Source organism: Scyliorhinus torazame, chromosome 8 (assembly GCF_047496885.1).
Source record: "Scyliorhinus torazame isolate Kashiwa2021f chromosome 8, sScyTor2.1, whole genome shotgun sequence".
In the NCBI taxonomy this organism is placed as follows: domain Eukaryota; kingdom Metazoa; phylum Chordata; class Chondrichthyes; order Carcharhiniformes; family Scyliorhinidae; genus Scyliorhinus; species Scyliorhinus torazame.
The window spans coordinates 275,719,393-275,743,668 of record NC_092714.1 but is presented as its reverse complement, the minus strand read 5'-3'; the positions used below and the strand labels follow the sequence as shown (position 1 = coordinate 275,743,668).

The 24,276-nt window shown below is 49.8% G+C and overlaps 1 protein-coding gene across 6 annotated transcripts in view; it reads left to right on the top strand.

Annotated features, from left to right (window-relative positions):
- Positions 1-24,276, top strand: part of tox2 (TOX high mobility group box family member 2) — a 273,425-nt gene that overhangs the window by 239,025 nt on the left and 10,124 nt on the right. For all 6 annotated transcript variants that reach the window (XM_072515365.1, XM_072515364.1, XM_072515366.1 and 3 more), the window contains one exon: positions 8,156-8,383. In XM_072515365.1, coding sequence (XP_072371466.1) covers positions 8,156-8,383 — 228 coding nt within the window. The remainder of the gene's footprint in view (positions 1-8,155; positions 8,384-24,276) is intronic.

Here is a 24,276-nt window from a genome sequence, read left to right as displayed (position 1 = left end):
ACATCGTTGGACTATGTCTGACCCATGGCCACAGTACCACCATCCACCCGGACCATCCCTGTATGCGGCTGTGACACTGCAGCGCACGGTCCCGTCCTCTGCCCGGGGGGATGTTGATGGCGGCCCAGAGGGAAGGGGGCAGACTCACCTGGGGCTGATGTAAGACCACCCCTCACACACACACTTGCGCTCAACGTACATGACACCCCCGCACGCTTTGGACAGAGCACAAAGGCAGCTTCGGCAGGTGTAACATTGACTTTAATAACGAAAGGAGTTCATGCACGTGCCCTAGCCCCTAAAACTCATCTGTGCCCTGCACCCGTGCCAACTTACTCAGTGTCTAGTTGTTTGGCCTTACGGACCCTATGACTACGTCTACGTGGTTCCCCAGACGGTACAGCAGAACTGGAGGTGGACTCCTGTGGACTCCTGTGATTCCTGCCCTCTGACACTGGATCCCTTTGGCGGCCGTTTCCTGGGGCGTCCTGGCCTAGATGGGCCAGGCTGCGGCCCGGGTGACTGGGATGGCGAGCTGCCAGCCTGTCCTGCCCGTTGCCCACCCGATGCACCTGGGACAGAAGGGGGGGAGTCCGAGGTGTCGCGGTGTTCCGGGACCTCCCCTACAGGGGGACCCGGGACGGACCACAGCACCTCCTCCTCCCTCGGGGTGCCCGATGGCCCCCAGGCCTCTACATGGGTGGGGGATGCGAACGGACTGGCCATCCGACGTCCCCCCCCGACATCTGGCGCTGCCAGTCCTGGAGGCCCGTGCTGGTATCGACAGGGGTCTGCAGGTTTGCAGCCATGGAGCTCAGGGGATTGGCAAACCCTGTCCGTGACTGTGCGACGCCGGCTCGCACATGGCCAATGGCGCCGATGCCCTCAGCGATAGCCTGCTGAGACTGGGCCATGGCCTGCTGAGACTGGGCCATGGCCTGCTGAGACTGGGCCATGGCCTGCTGAGACTGGGCCATGGCCTGCTGAGACTGGGCCATGGCCTGCAGAGACTGGGCCATGGCCTGCTGAGACTGGGCCATGGCCTGCTGAGACTTGGCCATGGCCTGCAGAGACTGGGCCATGGCCTGCTGAGACTGGGCCATGGCGTTGAGCGCCTCTGCCATCTGGCGCTGGCACTGGCTCATGGCCTCCTGTGAGAGGGCAGCCATGTCCTGGGCCACAGACGCCGCCTGCACGGAAAGTCCCAGGCATCGCAAACCGTTCCCCATGTCTGACACCGTCGCACCCATTGCCTCCACCGCGGACGCCACCCGTGCGGTGTCGGCCTGGGTGGCACGTATGACCGGCACCACTCCCAGCTCCTGGACGCGGGTGGACTCCTCCACCTGCGACTGCAGCCGCCGCAAGCCGGCCGTCACTCTCTTCGCTCGTCTCCGGGTCGGTGGTTGCATCGGATCTATGTGTGGGTGTGGTAACTCCAGGAACCCGGGATCCATCTGGGCGGCAGATGTTCGCTTGGGCTGGGCTGCCCTCCGACCGCCCGGCCCCTCTGCTGCTCCTACCTCCACCTGCTGTACCGGGACGGCTGTGTTGTGCGCACCAGTGAGTGTACCAGACGCCTCATCACTAAAGTGCCCAACCGAGGTGAGTGTTTCTGCGATGGTGGAGGGTGTTGGTGACAGCAGTGGCGTTGTGTCGTGCTCTTCGTCCCACTCTGAGTCCATGGCACTTTGGGGTGGGGGTTCGTCTCCACCCATCCAATCTGTGTCACTGTCCGGTATTTCATTTTCCTGGGTAGTGCTGTCCCGGGTAGGGGTGTCCTGGGTAGTGGTGTCTTGGGTAGTGGTGTCCTGGCTCGGCTGTGACGGGGGCCTGTGGCTGCCCCTCTCGTCGCTGGGTGGCACACGCCTGCGTCGTCGCACCCGCACGAGACGGGGGCGTCGTCTCCCTGTTGCTCCAGGTCTCTCCGTCTCCCATGGTCTCCAAGGGACATCCTGCGGGCGTCGCATGCTGGAGGGTGCGGGTCTCTCTGTCTCCCGTGGTGTGCGAGGGGCATCCTGCGGGCGTCGCATGCCGGAGGGTCCGGGTCTCTCCATCTCCCGTGGCCTCCGAGGGGCATCCTGCGGGCGGTCTGCATCTGCGGGGATGGGTGCCTGGACGTTTGGTCCTGCGATACACAATGAAGCATGCATGGTTAGACACGCAGGCAGAGATCAGGTGATATGGGGGAGGGGGATATAGGGGAGGGGGGATATGGGGACGGGCTGTCGGTGGCTCACTTGCTAGTACGCCCCCGACCTCTGCATCAGCAACCTCCCGGTCCTCAGGTCCGCCAGCCAGGGCCCTTTCCTGGTGTTCGGTCAGTGGCCTCTCATCAGCGGGGCCTCCTCCAGTCCTCACATGCTCCCTATTGTTGTGTGCGCGCTTCTCCTGTGGGGGGTGGTGGCAGGGGTAAAAGGCAACACTGTTAGGCAGGTGTATGAATGCACGCCATCGGTTGCGCGTGTATTGCAGAGGTTAAGGTTAGGGCTGGATTCACTTGGGGATATGGGGGATATGGGGGAGGGGGGGATATGGGGGAAGGGGGATATGGGGAGGGGGGATATGGGGGAGGGGGATATGGGGGATATGGGGGAGGGGGGATATGGGGGAGGGGGATATGGGGGATATGGGGAGGGGGGATATGGGGGAGGGGGGATATGGGGGAGGGGGGATATTGGGGAGGGGGGATATGGGGAGGGGGATATGGGGAGGGGGATATGGGGAGGGGGGATATGGGGAGGAGGGATATGGGGGAGGGGGGATATGGGGAGGGGGATATGGGGGAGGGGGGATATGGGGATATGGGGGAGGGGGGATATGGGTAGGGGGGATATGGGGGATATGGGGGAGGGGGGATATGGGGGAGGGGGTTATGGGGGAGGGGGATATGGGGAGGGGGATATGGGGGATATGGAGGTGGGGGGATATGGGGGATATGGATATCGGGCAGGGGGGGGAGGCTCACCCTGCCTGCTCTGACGAGGTTGTTCACCTTCTTGTGGCACTGGGTGCCTGTCCGTGGTGTCAGGGCCACAGCGCTGACGCCCTCTGCCACCTCCCTCCACAGACGCCGGCTGTGGCGTGGGGCAACTCTGCGGCCGTGCCCGGGATACAGGGCGTCCCTCCTCTGCTCCACCGCGTCCAGGAGCGCCTCCACATCGCGTGACTCGAACCTCGGGGCTGAGCGGCGGCCAGCCATCCGGTCGGGTGTTCCGGTCGGGTGGGGGGGAGCAGCGCGTCTTTATGAGCCGTCACGCCGTGTGGCGTGTATGACGCTGCACGGCGTGAGCAAGCGCGGATCCCGTCACGTCGCTGCTAGCCCATTTCGGGCCGGAGACTTTGCGACGTTTTTGGCGGCGTGATGCAGGTCGGATTTGCGCCGTTTTTTGCTCCGATCGGCGGACTTTGCGCCGATAACGGAGAATTTCGCCCCAGGATCTTGACAAAATTGTTCCAGTCATCAGCTTCCTTGAATCACGGATTCCGCTAGTCTCACAAGCTCACCATGTATGTTGTCAGGGTGATAATGTTGTAATTTTCCACAACAATCATTTTATCTCCTGGGTAAGATTGCCAGCATGATATTTAACCTACCACAACTTGCATTTATAGAGTACCTTTAGCATCATAAAATCCCTCAAGGTGAGGCCACCCCACATAAGGAGATATTAAGATAGGATTTGGCCAAAGAGGTTGGTCTTAAGGTGCATCTGAAATGAGGCGGAGAGGTTTAAGAGAGAAAGGTAGAGAAGTGGAGAGGTTTAGAGAGTTTAGGAGAGAGAGAGAGATAGAGAGAGGAGAGGTTTAGACAGTTTAGAAGAGAGAGGTAGAGAAATGGCGAGGTTTAGAGAGTTTAGGAGAGAGAGAAAGAGAGAGGAGAGGTTTAGAGGGTTTAGAACAGAGAGGTAGAGAAGTGGAGAGGTTTAGAGAATTTAGGAGAGAGAGGTGGAGAAGTGGATAGGTTTGGAGAGTTTAGGAGATGGGGTAGAGAAGTGGAGAGGTTCAGAGAGTTTTGGAGAGAGAGGTGGGGAGATGAAGAGGTTTAGAGAGTTTCAGAGAGAGAGGTAGAGTGATGGAGAGGTTTAGAGTGTTTCGGAGGGAGATGGAGAGGTTTAGAGAGTTTCGGAGAGAGAGGTAGAGAAATGGAGAGATTTGGAGAGTTTTGGAGAGAGAGGTAGAGAGATGGAGAGGTTTAGAGGGTTTCGGAGAGAGAGGTAGAGAGATGGAGAGGTTTAGAGGGTTTCGGAGAGAGAGGTAGAGAGATGGAGAGGTTTAGAGAGTTTCGGAGAGAGAGGTTGAGAGATGGAGAGGTTTAGAGGGTTTCGGAGAGAGAGGTAGAGAGATGGAGAGGTATAGAGGGTTTCGGAGAGAGAGGTAGAGAGATGGAGAGGTTTAGAGGGTTTCGGAGAGAGAGGTAGAGAGGTGGAGAGGTTTAGAGAACCCTCTGGAGATTAGGGCCTATGCAGCTGAAGGCACAGCCACCCACTGAACGATCCAATCGATGCTTTCCCATTCGGGACTGTAGAGACACTGTCCAAATACAGATGTATGTTTTGGGTGTAATCATTTTCCAATGTTTCCCAGTCCAGTTCTAGGATCCCTTCCAAACTTTAATGTCCATCTCTCTCTCTCTTTCTCATTCTCTCTTTCTCACTCTCCCGCTGTCTCTCACTCCCTCTCTCTCAGATCCTAACCTGCTGTGTCTTTTATTTTAAGTAAGAAGTCTTACAACACCAGGTTAAAGTCCAACAGGTTTGTTTTGAATCACTAGCTTCCGGAGCGCTGCTCCTTCCTCAGGTGAATTTATTTTAAGCATTTAGTCTCTCTAATTCATTGACAGTAAAGGATATTCCAAATTTCACACAGAAATTACAAAACAGAAGCAGGCCATTCAGCCCAGCTGGCCTGTACTAGTGTCTAACCTCCACTCGAACTTCCTCCCTCCTCTTCACCTCACCCTATCAATTCCTTTCGCCCTAGTTTATCCAGCCTCCCCTTAAATCCATCGGTACGATTCACTCCCTGTGACAGTGAGTTCCACATGCTCAACGCCCTCTGGGTAAAACATTTGCTCCTGAATATTGTCTCATCTCGGTGGCTCCATTCCTCCCCTGCAAATGGAAACATCTTCTGTACGTCTAACTTATCACGTCCGTAACATAACATCGAAACCCTTGATCAGGTCAGCCATTGCTGACTGGCATAAACATAATTTCTGATCCCATTAGAGTAAATCAGTTTTGTGCCTTTTCGTTTTTATAAACCAGAGCTCTTGACAGTACTCCAAGTGTGGTTTGGCATCTCCCTAACCCGTTGTTTTACAGGATTGTCAGTATTGACATCCAGCAGTAAGTGGTTAGTGATGGTGTGACTGTGTGATCAGGAGCCCATCTCGGGGTTGAACGCGACACCAAGATTGTGACGACTGGTTTAGTCCCAGGCTGTGGCCGAGGTGACGGCTGGGTTCAGCAACTAAAGCAATAGCGTTCAGAGTGAGGACTGAAAACAATGGCTTCAGTCTTGCCAATATTTAATTGGAGAAAATGTCTGCTCATCTAATGCTGGATGTCAAGAAAGCAGTCTGAAAAGTCAGCAACAGCGGAGAAGTGGATAGAGGCAGTGATGAGATAGATCTGGGTATTGTCCACACAGTGGTTAGCACAACTGCCTCACAGCTCCAGGGACCCGGGTTCAATTCCAACCTTGGGTCACTGTCTGTGCGGAGTCTGCACGCTCTCCCAGTGTGTGCGTGGGTTTCCTCCGGGTGCTCCGGTTTCCTCCCACAGTCCAAAGATGTGGAGGTCAGGTGCATTTCCATGATCAATTGTAGGTCCCTGGTGCACTGCTGTCTCACATGGGGTTTGCAAGAATGGTGGGGTCAAGGTTTGATTTTTTTTTTAGACGAGGGTTTAAAGGAGAGAGGGACATCACCTGAAGAGAGAGATTTGTCAATATTGGGAGACATGAGGAGAAGCTGGGTGATCAGCAAAATCAGAAAATAGGAGGTGGGTTTCATGGACAAGGTGAACTCAGTGAGGGCATGAGGGAGAGAGGAGAGAAACTAGAGAAAGATGGGAGTTCAGGCCCAGGAGACAACTTTAGAGGAAGGTTGGACTGGTGGAAAGGGGGGGGGGGGGTGCGGAGGCAGGTGATTGGATGGTCTTGATCTTGGTGACAAAGAAGTCAATGAGTTCCTCACATTTGTTGTTGGAAATGAGAGTGGAGGGGACTGGGGAGGCAGGTTTAAAAGAATCATTTAGGTTAGAGGAAAGAGGCCAGCTAGTTTAAGAAGACACAGTGTTGTTTGGGTGGAGACAGATCGGTCCATCATAACTGTTCAAACCAGTGTCCCTTGGACCGAAGGGAGTGAAGATGAGGGCTGTACCAGGCGGAACAGCCAGACGAAGAGAGTGTGGTGGTGTTATTGGGGAATAGGGCTTCAAGGGTGTCTGTCAGTGAGGGTGTGGCAAATCAGCAGCTGCAGAAATGTTGGGGCAAATGGAATCTGGTTGGTGGGATTTTGAAAGTGCAGTTTGTAACTGAATTGGGAAATAGGCTTCTCCAGGCAGGCACTGATACAGAAGGAAGTGGGGTTGGGGCATGGGCAGAGGGACATGGGTGGTGAGCAATACAAGGAGGTGATCAGAGATGGTCCTTTCTGTGACTGGTATGGTGGGAGGTGGCACAGTCAAGGGGGAGGCGGTGAATACAAGTTGGCGCTTTACAGGGAGGAACGACGAAAGGAGGATAAAAGGTCAGTGAGCTCAGAGGAGAGAGGGAGAGAACATGATGCATGGGGAAGGAGCGGGACGATGAGACCTCGCGGCAGACATCCAACCAGAATTGGCGAGCCTAAGTCAGCCCATTCAGTAGGCAAGAAGGACAGGTCAACATTATGAAGCTGATTGAATTTCTAACAATTATACAGAAGGTTTGTGCAGTGTCACAACTAAGGATATCGGCCAGGAGCCTCCACTCCCCGCAGCAAAGATCCAGGAATTCCGATCAGGCAGAGAATCCCACCTCGGCCCAAAATCGGGATCAGCGTGGGGCGGCAGATCCATCCCCAGTCTCTGGTCCCACACCGCTGACCTTAGTGGGATTCGCTCCCCATGCCGACATAAACGTGCAAACTGCTGATACGCATTCATTAGAATTTGATTATCAGGCTGGAAGCCCAGGTGTCCAAACCCCCACCCCCACAGCGGGAATCAGCACTGGGCAGGCTTTGGTGCAGGTATTGACAAGGGGTGTCCTAGGGGGGGGTCAAGGGGGTTGGCCTATTACCCATGTGCCCCTCTGCCACTGCCAGGCTGCAGACTGAGAGTCCCCCAAGGTCCGGGGGTTGGGTGGGTGTGGGCTGTGGGAAAGGGGTTGACCCCGGGACCCTCCCCAGGATGGGGGTCCCGTGTGTGGACTGCCCCTTCCAGCCCTGGGCAACCTGAAGGTCACTCTTGGCCTGGTGACCTCAGGCCACCCTCTGTTCAAAATCATCATCCTTGTCTGACCTGTTTAAACTCTGGGAGTGGTGACTTGGAGGGGGGGTGGAGGCTGAAGTGGGGGGGGACACAGAGGTTGGGGAGGTTGGGTGGGGAGTTTGGGTCACCCTTACGTGGCCGCTGTTTGGGGCGTGTGGTCCGTTATTTCCGTGGTGAGGAGAGAATGCCCCTCTTTGTCAGTGGGGGGGTGAGACAAAATTTGCATTGTGGGGGAGAGGGGGGCCTGTCGCTGGACAAATCCCACCCAAAGTGTGGTTAGATACAGAGTAAAGGGGCATCACGGCGGCACAATGGTTAGCACTGTTGTTCCACAGCGCCAGGGTCCCAGGTTCAATTCCCGGCTTGGGTCACTGTCTGTGCAGAGTCTGCACGTTCTCCCCGTGCCTGCGTGGGTTTCGTCCGGGTGCTCCGGTTTCCCCCCACAAGTCCCGAAAGACGTGCTGTTAGGTGAATTGGATATTCAGAATTCTCCCTCAGTTCACCCGAACAGGCGCCGGAATGTGGTGACTAGGGGCTTTTCGCAGTAACTTCATTGTAGTGTTAATATAAGCCTACTTGTGACAATAATAAAGATTATTATTAAGATTATTATGATAGTCTCTGGAATGGAGAATCCCCATCAGGTCATAATTCCTTACCTCCTTACCTTACAGATTGGCGGGGAGAAAAGACCGTCAGTGGACATGGGCAAGAAGACAAAGACACAAAAGAAGAAGAAGAAAAAGGACCCAAATGAGCCTCAGAAGCCAGTCTCTGCCTACGCTCTGTTCTTCCGAGATACACAAGCTGCAATCAAAGGACAAAACCCCAATGCCACCTTCGGAGATGTTTCCAAAATCGTGGCCTCAATGTGGGATGGTCTGGGAGAGGAGCAGAAACAGGTAAAGAGCGAAACAAGAAATGTTTCAACTTCCTTTTTGGATACATTTTATTGTAGATACCAAGGATTGTCTTCGATTTACTGGATTTGTTGAAATTAACCAGAAGATGTGTGTAAAACAGGGAGTAATCAATCAAAAGTGACGAAGGAATACAGGGAGAGTATTAACACGCACCTGCGTGTGGATACCAGTGGAACCTGAGTGGCTCAGTTGGTGGTGCTCCACCTCGGAGCTCGACGGCTCTGGGTTCAAGTCCCACTGTCGGACGTGTTGGCTGTGGAAAGCAAGGCTCATGTTGCTCGAAGCAGATTGCTCTTCAGCCTGGAAGAACGCTTCCAGTTCCCCATTCCGGAGGAACCAGGCAACCCTTTTCGAAAAAAATTAAACTCAACATAGGATTCCAATGAGATTTCTACCCATTAACTTCCCGAGTCTATGGTGCAGAATTGGTCTCAAGTGTGAAGATACACAAACTGAATGTGCTACTCTCACATACACTTCAGCTGCCTCTTGTGTCCTGTTGTAAAGAAAAATGCCAAGAGTTTTCAGTGTTTGAAACTTTTAGATACGGGATGTGAATCTACAGATTAACTAACTTTCTCATTAATATGTTAAATTCATACTTCATCTCAACGGAGACAACTGGGAATGAAATGCTGCATCAATACATCAGGGCTGGAATTACCTGGTTGATGAAATTCAGTTTTCCCCCCTCCGACGGCTCATTCCCGTCCCTGGATTTGCCGGCGGCGTGAGGGCATCCAATGGGAAATCCCATTGAGAAGCGGCGGGAAGATAGAATCCCGCCATCAGCGAACGGCGCGCGACCGAGAAACATGAGGGCTGGAGTCCTGGAGAATCCCGCCCCGGGCGTTGAAGAATGTAGAGGACTGCCAGCATAGTGTGGCCTGAGGTAGCTACGAGGTCCAGTGAACACGGTCCGGAGAGTTCCATGAGCAAATGTTTGTGTATAATTGGTTACCATTTTAATGAGGATTTATAGAGAATTTAATCATTTTATTGAAGATAGGCAGCACGGTAGCATTGTGAATAGCACAATTGCTTCTCAGCACCAGGGTCCCAGGTTCGATTCCGGCTTGGGTGACTGTCTGTGTGGAGTCTGCACGTTCTCCCCGTGTCTGCGTGGGTTTCCTCCGGGTGCTCCGGTTTCCTTCCACAGTCCAAAGATGTGCAGGTTAGGTGGATTGGCCATGATAAAAATTGCCCTTAGTGTCCAAAATTTCCCTTGGTGTTGGGTGGGGTTACTGGGTTATGGGGATAGGGTAGAGGCGTTGACCTTGGGTAGGGTGCTCTTTCCAAGAGCCCGTGCAGACTCGATGGGCCGAATGGCCTCCTTCTGCACTGTAAATTCTATGATAATGATGAAGAAGTGAGCACCAGGTTCTGTTGGATGAGGAGCAACAGATTCATGCGACGGACAGAAAAGACATTGATGTTTCTTACTTCCATAAACCTGTCTGAGGATTCATTCCACAGCAGGAGCGGCAGTGACAGTCTCACTCCCACAGGTGACAGGACAGCTGGGCATCGGACTGGAAATTATTCCCTCTGCTTGGAAAAAAGCAAGAACTTGGATTTAAATACAAAATATTCGCACATTCCCAAAGCACATTCCCAATGAGTGACCTTTAAAGCGGGAGCACGATCCGACGCAATCATAGCCAGGACAGGAAAATCCCACTTACAGCACACACAGGAATAATGGGGTATTGTAAGCAACAGTTGACATCCAACAGCCTAAGGTGATATTAGAGCAGAGAGGCAGACGCTGAGGCGGAAGTAGATTTTGTGGAACACCATAAAGAGGAAAGTGAGGAGGAGAGTCAGAGAGGGTTCATAGAACATAGAACATACAGTGCAGAAGGAGGCCATTCGGCCCATCGAGTCTGCACCGACCCACTTAAGCCCTCACTTCCCCCCTATCCCCGTAACCCAATAACCCCTCCTAACCTTTTTGGACATTAAGGGCAATTTATCATGACCAATCCACCTAACCTGCACGTCTTTGGACTGTGGGAGGAAACCGGAGCACCCGGAGGAAACCCACGCAGACACGGGGAGAACGTGCAGACTCCGCATAGTGACCTAGCGGGGAATTGAACCTGGGACACTGGTGCTGTGAAGCGGCAGTGCTAACCACTTGTGCTACGGTACTGCCCCCATTCGCAAGGGAGTTCTAGAGCTTAGCACCCAGGCAGCTGAAGGGGCGGCCACTAATGGTGGAGAGATTCAAATCAGGAATGCTCGAGAGACCAGGATTGGATCAGTGCAGATATTTCAGAGGGTTGACGAGCTGGAGGAGATTGCAGAGATCGGGAAGTAGAAAGCCATGAAGGATTTGAAAGTGAGATGAGAATTTCATTTTCAAAGTTGTTGCTTACTGCGGTGATGATATTGTCATGAGCTCAGTTACATCTGAAGGGAATCTCAGTTTAATGTCTTTTCTGAAAAGTGGCACCTTCAACACGACAGCATTGCCTCAGTACTGCACTAGAATATTGCTCTGGGCTGTATGTTCAGGCATGGAGCCTAAACCCACTACCCTCTGAACCAAAGCTTACAATGCTGCCGACCGATTCGCTGAGCTGTGGATTGGAAGCAAAGTGGCAGCAATAACCTAAACCCACTTGACTTTCTCTAGGTGATCCAATAGTAAACCTCGTGCCAAAGATAGAAAATGGTTTAATCTTCAACACCGAGCTATGAGGAGCAGCACGGTGGCGCAGTGGGTTAGCCCTGCTGCCTCACGGTGCCGAGGTCCCAGGTTCGATCCCGGCTCTGGGTCACTGTCCGTGTGGAGTTTGCACATTCTCCCCGTGTCTGCGTGGGTCTCACCCCCACAACCCAAAGATGTGCAGGGTAGGTGAATTGGCCACGCTAAATTGCCCCTTAATTGGAAAAAATTAATTGGGTACGCTAAATTTATAAAAATAAAACACTGATCTATCGGCCGTTAATGGAGGGGGGGGCAACACTTCGAACCTCAGAAACAGTCAGGAGTTATTTAGAGGTGAGTGATTTCTGAGTACAATTCTGATATGTGGAGCACTCTTTCCCCATGGGCTTCTGAATTACACTGTCAAGGAAAACGTGGGTCAGTGATCCAAACTCTATGAGAAACCTCATTGTGATTTTCCCCTCTGCAGCCAACCAATAGTCAGAGGCGGACTTGCTGTCCAATTAAGGACAGTATGTGAGCTTGTGATGCTGCAGGGTCAATTGGAAGTCTGCCAGATTGAATGGAGCAGCGGGTTTCAATCAGTGGTAACTGAGGGAGAGAGACCTTCAAAATGGAGGCATCCTCCCTCCACCATTTTCAATTTGAAATTTTTTAAATGGCCTTTTGCAGCTGGGTTACTATCGTGGAGGGGAAGTCCCTCCACAGGGTCGCCTGTGTCTGCTGCACTCGGGCAGACAGAGTGGGGTCTCCGGACCCGCCTGGAGCACGGGTTCCCCGGTCTGCCCTGAGGAAGTTGTCCCCAGGCAGATACACCCACCTCCACCAGCTGTGGGAGTGAAGAGATCACTGGCAGTCGGCCTTCTTAATTGGCTTGAAGTATAGTTAATGACAATTGGCTACCTGCCAAATAGGGGCGGGGGGGGGGGGGACCGTTGCTACACCATCCCCCCCACCCCCCCCGTCCCTCCCCCTCACCCCCAATTCTGCCTTCAGGAAGGATTCTCGCCTCCATCCTTTGCTATTGCTTAACCGTCAGGCTTTCTCGCAGGATGGCAGCATTAAACTGCGGGTCTGTTTGTGTGAACCACTTTGAATATTCCCAATGATGAGCAGACTATTGTCAAGCAATTGTCTTGAAGCAATTTAGATTTAGACTCCTGGTTGGAGTCTGTTGACTCAATCTCACACGTAAAAATCCAATATATAGTAAATAGATTAATTTTCTGATTGGATACAGGGCACACATTTGACATGACTGATGAGGTCTCTTAATAACTTACCTGATAAATAGGTATAATACTGGTCTTCCCATTGCTGCTGCCTCTATCGGGTACTAAAGCCTATCTATTTTAGATTTGCTACTTATAGATAGATACCAGAGTGTGTATCTAACCATAGGGAACTGTTACCTACAGCTGACCACATTGGCCATTGCCACTTGGTGACTGTCCGCCTTTAGACAGTGCAGATTTGCAGTCACGCCCCACACATTTTGTTCAGCTTTTCTCCTGCCTGCCAAATCCTTCTCACCAAGGATTCATGTTCGTCCTGAGAGACTTTCCTAATGTCCTCATTTCCTAGTTTTTATTTGTGTAGTTGCCTAGTGATTCGATTCATGCTCAGGAATACGAGAATAGCAATTTCCCTGTCCTTCCATTTGTTTCAAGGACATCTGTTCTGGAAATTGCACTCTGAGGTTTTTTAACCCTTTCCAGTCTGCGTGGTGCGTTCAGCTCCCCTCCTCATACGGTCAGTGTAGACGGCTAGATGGCAAAAGTGTGCGCAGAATGACGATCCCGGCATCAACTGCAGTAGCTCACGGAGGTGGAGTGTCGGTCTCTCCAGCTACAGAACCAATTGTCTCTCTCTAATGGACAGAGATGCTTCTGGGCTTTTCAAGCCTCTGGCAAATTACTCGGAGGAATCGGACAGCCCTTTGCAAAGACAATTTTAATTCAACAAAGGATTCCAGGGAGATTTTTACCCATTAACTGCCCCGGTTAAAGGGACAAAATTGGTCTCAAAAGTCCATGATCCAATTTTATCACCGAAAACATGGAGAACGGATTTAGAAAGTTGATGGGGACAAGCCTTGCACTCGGAGTTGTCGGGATCTGGAATGCTCTACCTGGCAATTGATGAAAGCTGATTGATAAAGAATTTGAAAAGGGAGTTGGACGGGTGCTGGAGGATGAGGAACTTCCAGGCCACGTGCAAAAAGTAGGGGATGTGGGACAAAGCACCGCTCCTCTTTCCGAGAGCCGGCACAGGTAGGACAGGGTGAATGGCCTCTTTCTGTGCTCATGTTTCTATGGGCTGGATTTTACAGGGTGCCATGATTCCTGTGGCCCCAGCTAAAAGGTCAGTGCGTTGCGCATCCAGGGGAAGAATGCCTGGCCCACTGTGATTTAACAGTTAATTAGCCATTAATAGGCTTGGGGAGGGATTTCCACCTGTCAGGGACAGGAAATCCCACCTTAGATAATTGCCAGCCAGTCGGATGTTCCAGAGCCCTGTGGTTCCGGCAGCACCAGGCGGGAACAGTGGCCGTCACTGGGACTCCAGGCAGCCCCCTGCGGACGTCATCACTGGAGCCAGGCGCCAAGGAATGTTGAGGGGGTGGGGAGGCTGGCAGGGCCCAGCGATGAGTGTGAGGGTTTAAGAGGCTAGTGGGGGCTGTAAAGGAGTTGTGATGTGCGAGGGGTGTTTCTGATGGGCACAGGGACCCCAAATGGAGGGTGCATCTCACCTCGCATAGATAGAAGGATGCTGGCAAAGAGATAAATGGTTCCTCCCTCAGTCTGAGTATAATTAATCAGGCAAGCCAGGCAATCAAAATTGTAGAATCCCTACAGTGCAGAAGGAGGCCATTTGGCCCACTGAGTCTGCACCCACCCTCCAAAAGAGGGGGTACACCCCCATTCCCAATCCATTCTATGTCCGTAACCTAACCTGCACCTCCCTGGACACAACTGGGCAATTTTAGCACGTCCAATCCACCTAACATGCACGTCTTTGGACTGTGGGAGGAAACCGGAGCACCCGGTGGAAACCCACGCACACACGCACACACGGCGAGGATGTGCAGACTCCGCACAGACAGTGACCCAAGCCGGAATCGAACCTGGGACCCTGAAACTGTGAGGCAGCAGTGCTAACCACTGTGCCCCCGAGGTGCATATTACCCCCTTGACTGAAACTCTCTTGTGATTTGTGTGTGAGCGTCAGGTCCTTCTTGTCCTTCAACTTCCCACTGTCTCCAGCCTGCAGCAATCTGCATTTGTTCACCCACCGTAACCTCAGGTATTCAAACCAGGGTCAAAACAACATTCGAAATGGCTTGTTTATGTCTGAAAGTTAGCGCTTTGTAAGCTAAATCCAAAATGATGACCGGAAACCAAATCAAAACCCCTACGGCAGAATTAATAAGTTCCATACGGTGCATCAGATGGACTTGTTCACAATTGGTGTTTATTTTGATAACACTGGCAGAGAGAGAGAAATCGGTTAAAGGACAAGACGATTCTCTCAACTTTGCCTTGTCTTCTGCAATGTCTCAGTTCTGTTCAGTGACTGGCATAGGTTCCTCATCCAGCAATGCCTCAGATCTAAAATTCTTACCCATGTGTTCAAATCCCAGCATGCACACCTCTCTCCACCCACCCTGTGCCAACGGTGAGATATCCGCTCTCCTCCCATTCTGGACTCCGATTTTAATCACCTCTCTATCAGTATATTGCCCTCAGCTACGTTGGGCATTCTCTTTTGTGAATTTTTGGAACAGCAGACCCAACAACTTTCTGAATCCATGGGTTCCTTTGAACTGCCTCTGCCTTCTCCAGAAGATCCATTTAACTGAGGACATTTTGCACTCTGCATTGTCCTTACCTGATGATTTGCCCCATGTGGCAATAATGTTCTGCGTGAACTCTTCTTCCTATTTGTGATATCCTACGGGGTGAGAATGACCATCTTCCCCGTGGCACTTGCGCAGTACAAGCCCCCCCACCCCCCCCCCCCCCACCCCCCACCCCCACCCCCACCCCCCCCCCCCCCACCCCCCCCACTAGGGGCGGGCGATTTCTATTCACCTCTGTAAAAAACATCAGCCAGCAAGGCACCAACCAGAGAGGAAGCTGGTCGGGTCTAATATTGGGCTGTAAATAAAAACGTTGTTTCTTGATTTTTACTCAGTGTGGATCCCTGTGTTAAGAATTTCCTCAGTTGACTTTGTTGATTCCCTTCACAACACAATTACCACCATCGTCAGGACAAGTAGCAGCGACTCCACCCCTCAAGAGATCAAGCCTGACCTCGATCTTAATTGTATTTAAGTGTCTTGGTTCCATAATCCTTTTCTAACAAAAATGGATCCATCGCCATTTCCGAGTTCCTTTGCTCTCCAGGTTGAACAATTATTTTCTGGGGCATTTCCAGATTCCCACTATATTCACCATGAAGGGATGTTCCCTGACATCATCGAAATGGTCTCGCTCAAATTTTATGATTTTCCTGCCTTGTTTTGGACTCTCCACCAGAAAAAATAGTTTTTCTCTCTGTACCCTGTCAAATGTCTTAATCACCGTAATCACCTCAATTCGATCATCCTTAATCTTCTCAACGACAGAGACTTCCAAACCCGACTTTGACACTGATCCTCGATCCTCACAATGTAATTCTTTAAATCCTGACACAGGACAACAATAACTGTTAATGAGGGAAGTTAAACTCCAAATAAGAGTTGAGTGGAAGCTTTATTGCTGCAGATTTAGGGTCTGCAGTGGGTCTGTGGTGCCAATCACTCCCACCAAGTAACCACTCACTCTTTGTGTACGACATCAGGCTGAGCGTCTAGAATTAGACAATGCTTTAACTGCGTTAATTGGGTTCTTTGTTTAAAACAGGGCTACCAGACCAGATGAACAGCCCACATTGAGCTTTTCATTGACAAGAGAGTCTAAATCTATTGTCACATTCCAATATTGTGAAGCATGAATGCTGACTCCCACATTCTGTCAGTAGCGTTTTGCATACGCACAGGTTCAACTTCCAAATGTCTCCTCATGACCACTAACTTTACTCCCCCCATTGCCAGATCAGTGTTGTGCTGCCTGCCTGATCCCATCCCAATCCTGATCCCATCCCAATCCTGATCCCATCCCAATGCTGATGTAATTCCAATCCTGATCCCATCCCAATGCTGATCTCATCCCAATCCTGATCCCATCCCAATGCTGATGTAATTCCAATCCTGATCCCATCCCAATGCTGATACCATCCCAATCCTGATCCCATCCCAATGCTGATGTAATTCCAATCCTGATCCCACCCCAATGCTGATCTCATCCCAATCCTGATCCCATCCCAATGCTGATGTAATTCCAATCCTGATCCCATCCCAATCCTGATCTCATCCCAATCCTGATCCCATCCCAATCCTGATCTCATCCCAATCCTGATCCCATCCCAATCCTGATCTCATCCCAATGCTGAGACCATCCCAATGCTGATCTCATCCCAATCCTGATCCCATCCCAATGCTGATGCCATCCCAATCCTGATCTCATCCCAATGCTGATGTCATTCCAATCCTGATCTCATTCCAATCCTGAAACCATCCCAATCCTGAAACCATCCCAATCCTGAAACCATCCCAATGCTGATCCCATCCCAATCCTGATCTCATCCCGATGCTGATGTCATCCCAATGCTGATCCCATTCCAATCCTGATCCCATCCCAATGCTGATGCCATCCCAATCCTGATACCATCCCAATCCTGAAACCATCCCAATCCTGATCCCATCCCAATGCTGATCTCATCCCAGTCCTGATCTCATCCCAATGCTGATGTCATTCCAATCCTGATCCCATCCCAATGCTGATCTCATCCCAATCCTGAAACCATCCCAATCCTGATGCCATCCCAATCCTGATGCCATCCCAATCCTGATACAAATACCGCCCAGTCCATCTCACAACCCTGCCTCCCATCCATTGACTCCATCTACACCTCCCGCTGCCTGGGGAAAGCGGGCAGCATAATCAAAGACCCCTCCCACCCGGCTTACTCACTCTTCCAACTTCTTCCATTGGGCAGGAGATACAGAAGTCTGAAAACACGCACAAACAGACTCAAAAACAGCTTCTTCCCCACTGTCACCAGACTCCTAAATGACCCTCTTATGGACTGACCTAGACAGTTCCAACTGGACTAGACAACAGGACCCAATTCTAACAGGACTAGACAAATTCTAACAGGACGAGACAGGGTAGATGCAGGGAAGATGTTACCAATGATGGGTGTGTCCAGAACCAGGGGTCACAGCCTGAGGATTCCGGGTAAACCATTTCTGACAGAGATAAGGAGACATTTCTTCACACAAAGAGTGATGAGCCTGTGGAATTCATTACCACAGGAAGTAGTTGATGCTAAAACATTGAATATATTCAAGAGGCGGCTGGATATAGCACTTGGGGAGAATGGGATCAAAGGCTATGGGGAGAAAGCAGGATTAGGCTATTGAGTTGGATGATCAGCCATGATCGTGATGAATGGCGGAGCAGGCTCGAAGGGCCAAAAGGCCTCCTCCTGCTCCTATCTTCTATGTATCTATGACCTGATTAATATTACACTCTTGTATGCTTCACCCGTTGCCGGTGTCTATGTATTTACATTGTGGACCTTGTGTTGCCCTGTTATGTATTTTCTTTTTATTTTATTTTCTTTTCATGTACTAAATGATCTGTTTGAGCTGCTCGCAGAAAAATAATTTTCCCTGTACCTCGGTACAGGTGACAATAAACAAATCCAATCCAATCCTGATACCAACCCAATTCCCAACCAATCACTCGCTGGCTCAGGGGGAACCCAATGCTGTACACTTTCACCGTCTTTCTCCGCCCTGAGCTGAGTGCCAAGCTCCACATCCAAACTAACCCTGTGGAATCTTGCTGCATAGAAGGCGACCATTCCGCCCATCAGCCTGTGCTGGCTCTTTGATAGAGCTATCCAGTTAATCGCGCACACCCTCCGCTCTTTCCCCACAACCCTGTAAATGCTTTCCCTCAGACATTTATCCAATTTCTTTTTGAAAGCTACTGTTGAATCTGCCTCCATCCTGTCTTACATTTCAGATCAGAACAACTTGCTGGGGAACAAATATTTCCCAAGCCACCTCTGATTTCTTTTATCAATTACCTTTAACCTGTGTCCCTCTGGTTACTGACCCTCCTTCCAGGGGAAACAATTCTCCTTATTACCCTTATCAAAATTGTTTATGATTTTTAACACTGTTAAATTTCCTCTTAACCTTCTCTGTTCTAAGGAGATCAATTGGGCCAGTGGGCCAACGAATGGCAGATGGAGTTTAATTTAGATAAATGTAGGGCAGCAGGGTGGCACAGTGGTTAGCCCTGCTGCCTCACGGCGCCGAGGACCCGGGTTCGATCCCGGCTCTGGGTCACTAACCATGTGGAATTTTCACATTCTCCCCGTGTCTGCGTGGGTTTCGCCCCCACAAACCTAAGATTTTTTAACATATAAATTCAGAGTACCAAATTCATTTTTTTTCCAATTAAAGGACAATTTAGTGCGGACAATCCACCTACCCTGCACATCTTTGGGTTGTGGGGGTGAAACCCAAGCAGACACGGGGCAAATGTGCAAACTCCACACGGACAGTGACCCAGGGCTGGGATTCGAACCCGGGTCCTCAGCTCCGTAGGCTCCCACGAACCAAAGATGTGCAGGCTAGGTGGATTGGCCACGCTAAAATGCCCCTTAATTGGAAAAAATGAATTGGGTACTCTAAAAAAAATTTTTTTTAAAGATTTAAATAAATGTGAGGTGATACGAATCAAGGCAAAATCTGCTCAGTTAATGGTATGGCGTTGGGGAGAGTTACAGAACAAAGAGATCTAGGGGTACAGGTTCATAGCTCCTTGAAGGTGGAGTCACAGGTGGACAGGGCGGTGAAGAAGGCATTCGGCATGCTTGGTTTTATTGGTCAGAATATTGAATACAGGAGTTGGAATGTCTTGCTGAAGTTGTACAAGACATTGGTAAGACCACACATGGAATACTGTGGACAGTTCTGGTCACCCTATTACAGGAAGGATATTGTTAAACTATTAAGAGTGCAGAAAAGATTTACTAGGATGCTATCGGGACTTGATGGTCTGAGCTATAAGGAGAGGCTGGATAGACTTGGACTTTTTTCCCTGGAGCGTAGGAGGCTTAGGGATGATCTTATAGAGGTCTATAAAATAATGAGGGGCATAGATAAGGGAGATAGTCAACATCTTTTCCCAAAGGTAGAGGTGTTTAAAACTAGATGGCATAGGTTTAAGGTGAGGGGGGAGAGATATGAAAGGATCCAGAGGGGCCACACAGAGAGTGGTGAGTGTCTGGAACGAGCTGCCAAATGCAGTGGTAGAGATGGGTACGATTTTGTCTTTTAGAAAGCATTTAGACAATTATATGGGAAAGCTGGGTATAGAGGGATGTGGGCCAAATGCGGGCAATTGGGACTAGCTTAGTGATAGAAACTGGGGCTGTACGGACAAGCTGGGCCGAAGGGCCAGTTTTCATGCTGTAAACATCTATAAGTCTATGAGTCTATGAGAACAATCCCAGCTCCTCCAGGTGCTGTGTGTAGATGAAGTCCCTCACCCTGGAACTATTCCAGTAAATCTCCTCCGCACCCTTTCCAAATCCCTGACATCCTTCCTAAAGTCACTGAGAACAGTCACTTCCATTCCATCATCACACCATTGCATCCTTGCCTCCTTCCAAAGCTACAGAGAAATTCCCGTCTATGTCTTGGTCACCTCCAAGTTTCTGTCCCCCCAATGTTTCCTCATTGACTTGTACAGTTTTATCTCAACAATGATTCAACCTATTATCGAATCTGCGTCTTGCAATCCTTCCTGTACTACCCACCCCCCACATTCTATCGAGTCTCCGCTGATTTCCCTTTCCCAACACATGGATTGAGGGTGAAGTTGGATCTTGATGGTTTCTGTTGATTTCAGAATGGCCAGGTCACCTTGTGGTCTGTAAAGGGACGGGTCCTGTATCCTCAGCCTATCCCAGTGATGGGCAACCGAGGCTGGCTAGTGGGTGTGCCGCCTGAGCGGCCCCCCTTCATCTCAATGGGCCGCAAGATTGTTCACAAACTGTGACCCCTCCATGGATAAGATTACATTTATTTGATACATGCCGAATATTTCAGAACCAGTTATAGAAAATGCTTAATCATTCGTATATGGGGCAGCGCGGTAGCACAGTGGTTAGCACTGTTGCTTCTTAGCGCCGAGGTCCCAAGTTCGATTCCCGGCTTGGGTCACTGTCTGTGCGGAGTCTGCACGTTCTCCCCGTGTCTGCGTGGGTTTCCTCCGGGTGCTCCGGTTTCCTCCCACAAGTCCCGAAAGACGTGCTGTTAAGTAATTTGGACATTCTGAATTCTCCCTCTGTGTACCTGAACAGGTGCCGGTGTGTGGCGACTAGGGGCTTTTCACAGTAACTTCATTGCAGTGTTAATGTAAGCCTACTTGTGACACTAATAAAGATTATTATTATTTATTATTATTGTATTAGAACTGTCATCAACTTCAAACGGTAAAAGCAAAATAATTCTTTATGTTTTGACTGGGAACACAAGACTCTCACAGTCAATGTTGTGTCCAATTAGCATGCACATCACTTCACATGACCTTGCTTTTTTTGTGCATATCACTTTAGTAAAACTGCTGGGGGGGAGAAAATGACGTGGACACAAAGCAGCAGAATCTGGCAACCCTGCATGTGGGCAACAGTCAACAAAATACCTCCTGGGCCACGCTAAGAACCACGATGGGCCGCATGCGGCCCACGGTCCACAGGTTGCCCACCACTAGCCTACCCCGACCTCAGCCTGAGTTAGAATCGGGGCTCAGGTTAACATTAAAGCGGTCCCTGCTCAGTGCTTGTCGCGTTGCTATCGACACGCATTCGAAACAGAAAATCATTTTCTTCTGGAGGACTAAACAAAGGATTATAAATTTAATCATTACTCGACGAGGCCTGAGGCTGAGACAGTTTGAAAGAAGAGCAATAAAGGAGCGGTGAGGGGTGTAGTTGTATAACGCAGTGGATTCAATGGCACTGATACAATCTTTGAACAAGTGAACTCCCATTAACTAGGCATGCTCCGTAAGCACAGGGTGAATTGACGCATGTTAGAAGCCACCGCACCAGACAGAGCCTTGTACCTTTTATTTCAGATCCAGAAACTGTCTCTTTAATTAATATATCATAAAACAAGAACATTTCATTAAGTTCCAATTAGCAGATAATTCTGCGGGGACTGTATCAGGTCAGCAGCTCGACACAGCATATGCTCAGTTCAGCTGTGTTTTACCCGTACTCAGTGACCCTTTGCTGGTACACTTCCTTCTGCTGATTTGCGTTGCTTCATTCTAATTAGAAACTGTCAGGCATGATAATTTATTGAAACATTCTGTCATTCTGAATCTCATTAGTTACGCTGTGCAATTTTGAAATTAAAACTTGACCAGTTTATGTCAGTTTTATCGTACTGAAGTTTATGTCCTGCCAGCTACAGATGGGGAACAGTACCTGTTCACTATTCCTTACATGTGTTGTGTGTGTGAATGTATAAACCTTTCACCGACAAAGAATCCCACAGTAGACAGTTTGGCCTGCACAATCCATGGAATCATTATTCATGCCGAAGTCCTGTTTAGAATAGCCCATTATTGTCAAAACCCAGAACAATGCTTTTCACTGTACCTCCGTACACGTGACAATAAATCAAAATCCAGCAACACTTTTTATTCTCATTTTGATTCAATGACTGTTTGGAAAAATTAAATGCACCATTGTGACAATCCTTCCGACCAATCACCATGATGAATGAGGGACTCACTCGGACACAACATTTGATGGGATGAGTTTATCAGTTTATATGACAACTGAAACTTTGCTTCTGAACCATTTGCCTTGCTTGTCTGTAGTGGAAAGCATTCTGAGTGATAGTTAGGGTGGGTAGGGCTTTGTAGGGCAAGGACGCAGAATTGGTTTACAATATACGGAACAAGGTAAATGGGCTTGTTGCGCACATTGAAATTGGCCGGTACGATGTTGTGGGCATCACAGAGACGTGGCTGCAAGGGGATCAGGGCTGGGATCTAAACATCCAAGGATATGTGTCCTATCGAAAGGACAGGCAGATGGGCAAAGGGGGCGGGGTTGCATTGTGAGTAAGAAATTAACTTAAATCGATAGCAAGGAGCAATATAGGATCAGAAGGCAGAGAATCTCTGTGGGTAGAGTTGAGGAATCGCAAAGCTAAAAGGAACCTGATGGGAGTTATGTACAGGCCCCCTAGCAGTAGTCAGGATGTGGGGCAGAAAATAAATCAGGAGATAGAAAAGGCAAGTTAAAAAGGCAATATTACAATAATCATGGGGGACGTCAATATTCAGGTCCCGGTTGTGTTATGCTTCTTCCTGCAGCATAAGCTTCCTTGATGTATACTCTGACAAAGGAAGGTTCGGAATTGGAGATAGGTTTAACACATTTATTGAACAGTTAACAATTCTCCTACTTGAGTTCGACTCTCCTGCTAATCTTGCTATAGTAACTCAATCTAACTAACCAGTCTGCTCTAATCCATGCGGTGTGATGCTTCCGATCTGCCCCTGTCTCTCTGGGTGTCGGCAATGGAAAAAGATAAAGAGCATGTGTGCACTGTCATTTTTATATGGGTAGCCCCCTTGTGGTAGTGTCACCTCTGGGTGTGTCTTGACTGCCGATTGGTCGTGTCCTATCTTACTGACCTATTGGTTGAATGTGTGTCATGATGTCTCTGGTGCTCCCTCTAGTGTTTATTTAGTTCTAGTGTATCTACATTAACCTCTTGTGTATTTACAGTGATGCACATCACCACATCCCCCCTTTTTTCGTGTTACATATTTTTTGTACAGTGTTAAAGAAAATTGAACAAAATAGGTGGATAAGTGATGACATGTACAAGTCATGATGACAGTGCCGACTATACAATAAAAAATAATATGTATGAGTCCAAAGTTCATGAATTAATATGGTCGAGTGGCTTTCTTGTGTTGTTATTGAAGTGGCGATGTTGATGTTGTCATTCTCTTGTGAACACCGTCAGTGTTCCTGTGCTGAAGGAACCAAGAAGTGGTCAAATCACTTTGTTGCCTGATTTGGACTCTTTTTTTTCAACGCTTGTGGTAGCGATGTAGTATGTAATCTGTGTCGTCCGGCCTGGATTGTTTCTTGTGATTGCGATATCGATGCAGTATGTCAGCTGCCTTGAAAGCTGGTTTGCTTGTTGGTAGTGGAGCAAACTTGAATCGGCGAGATTCGTTGTCATGCCTTGGTATGGCTTTTCTCTTTACAGTGTTAGGCGCTGTGCCGTTACATTGTCCTGCATTTGCAGAGTTGTACCATGTCGTACCAGTCGTTGTTCCAGTGTTGTTGTTTTTGTCATGCTTGTTGTTGACGTTGGTGCCTTTGGTACGCTTCTTGTTGTTGTCTTTGTGGTTGTTTTCGTAGGTTTTGTTGTTGTGTTTGTTGCGCTCAATGACCACACCGAGTGGAGAATTCGAGTCCTTCACAAAGTGTGAGTGTCCTTTGTGGCATCTGCTGTTTCATTGAGCGTGCTGTCTCTGATTACTCGGCGCTCCCCGTCTGGAGCCATGTAGTGGTCTCGCTGTGGAGTCGATCTGTGCGCTCTCAACGGAGTTGTGCAGTGGTTTCGCTGTGGCGTCTTTCTGTGTTCTCTATGCTGGCCTGAGGTTCCTCAAATCCGAAGAACTCGTCCATGTCTGGTTCACTGGAATCATCCTTGACTTGTCGATCAAAACTGCCGTTTTCTTCATTTGCAAGCCAACCTTCGCCTCGCGGTGAGCATTGGCGCCTCTTTTACCGTTCTCTCTTTTGTTTTCCTCGCAGTATGTTTGAAACTTTTCCAGGACCATCTCGAAGTCTCTCTTGTGTGTTCCTCGCAGTATTCTTGAAACTTGTCCAGGACTGCCTGGAAGTCTCTCTTGTCTTGCCCTTTGACGTACTTAAAGGTCTTGAAGATTTCTGCTGCATTTGCACCGGCAATGGTGAGCAGAAGCTTTATTTACTCTGCATCCGCCACGCCATCTAGGTCAGA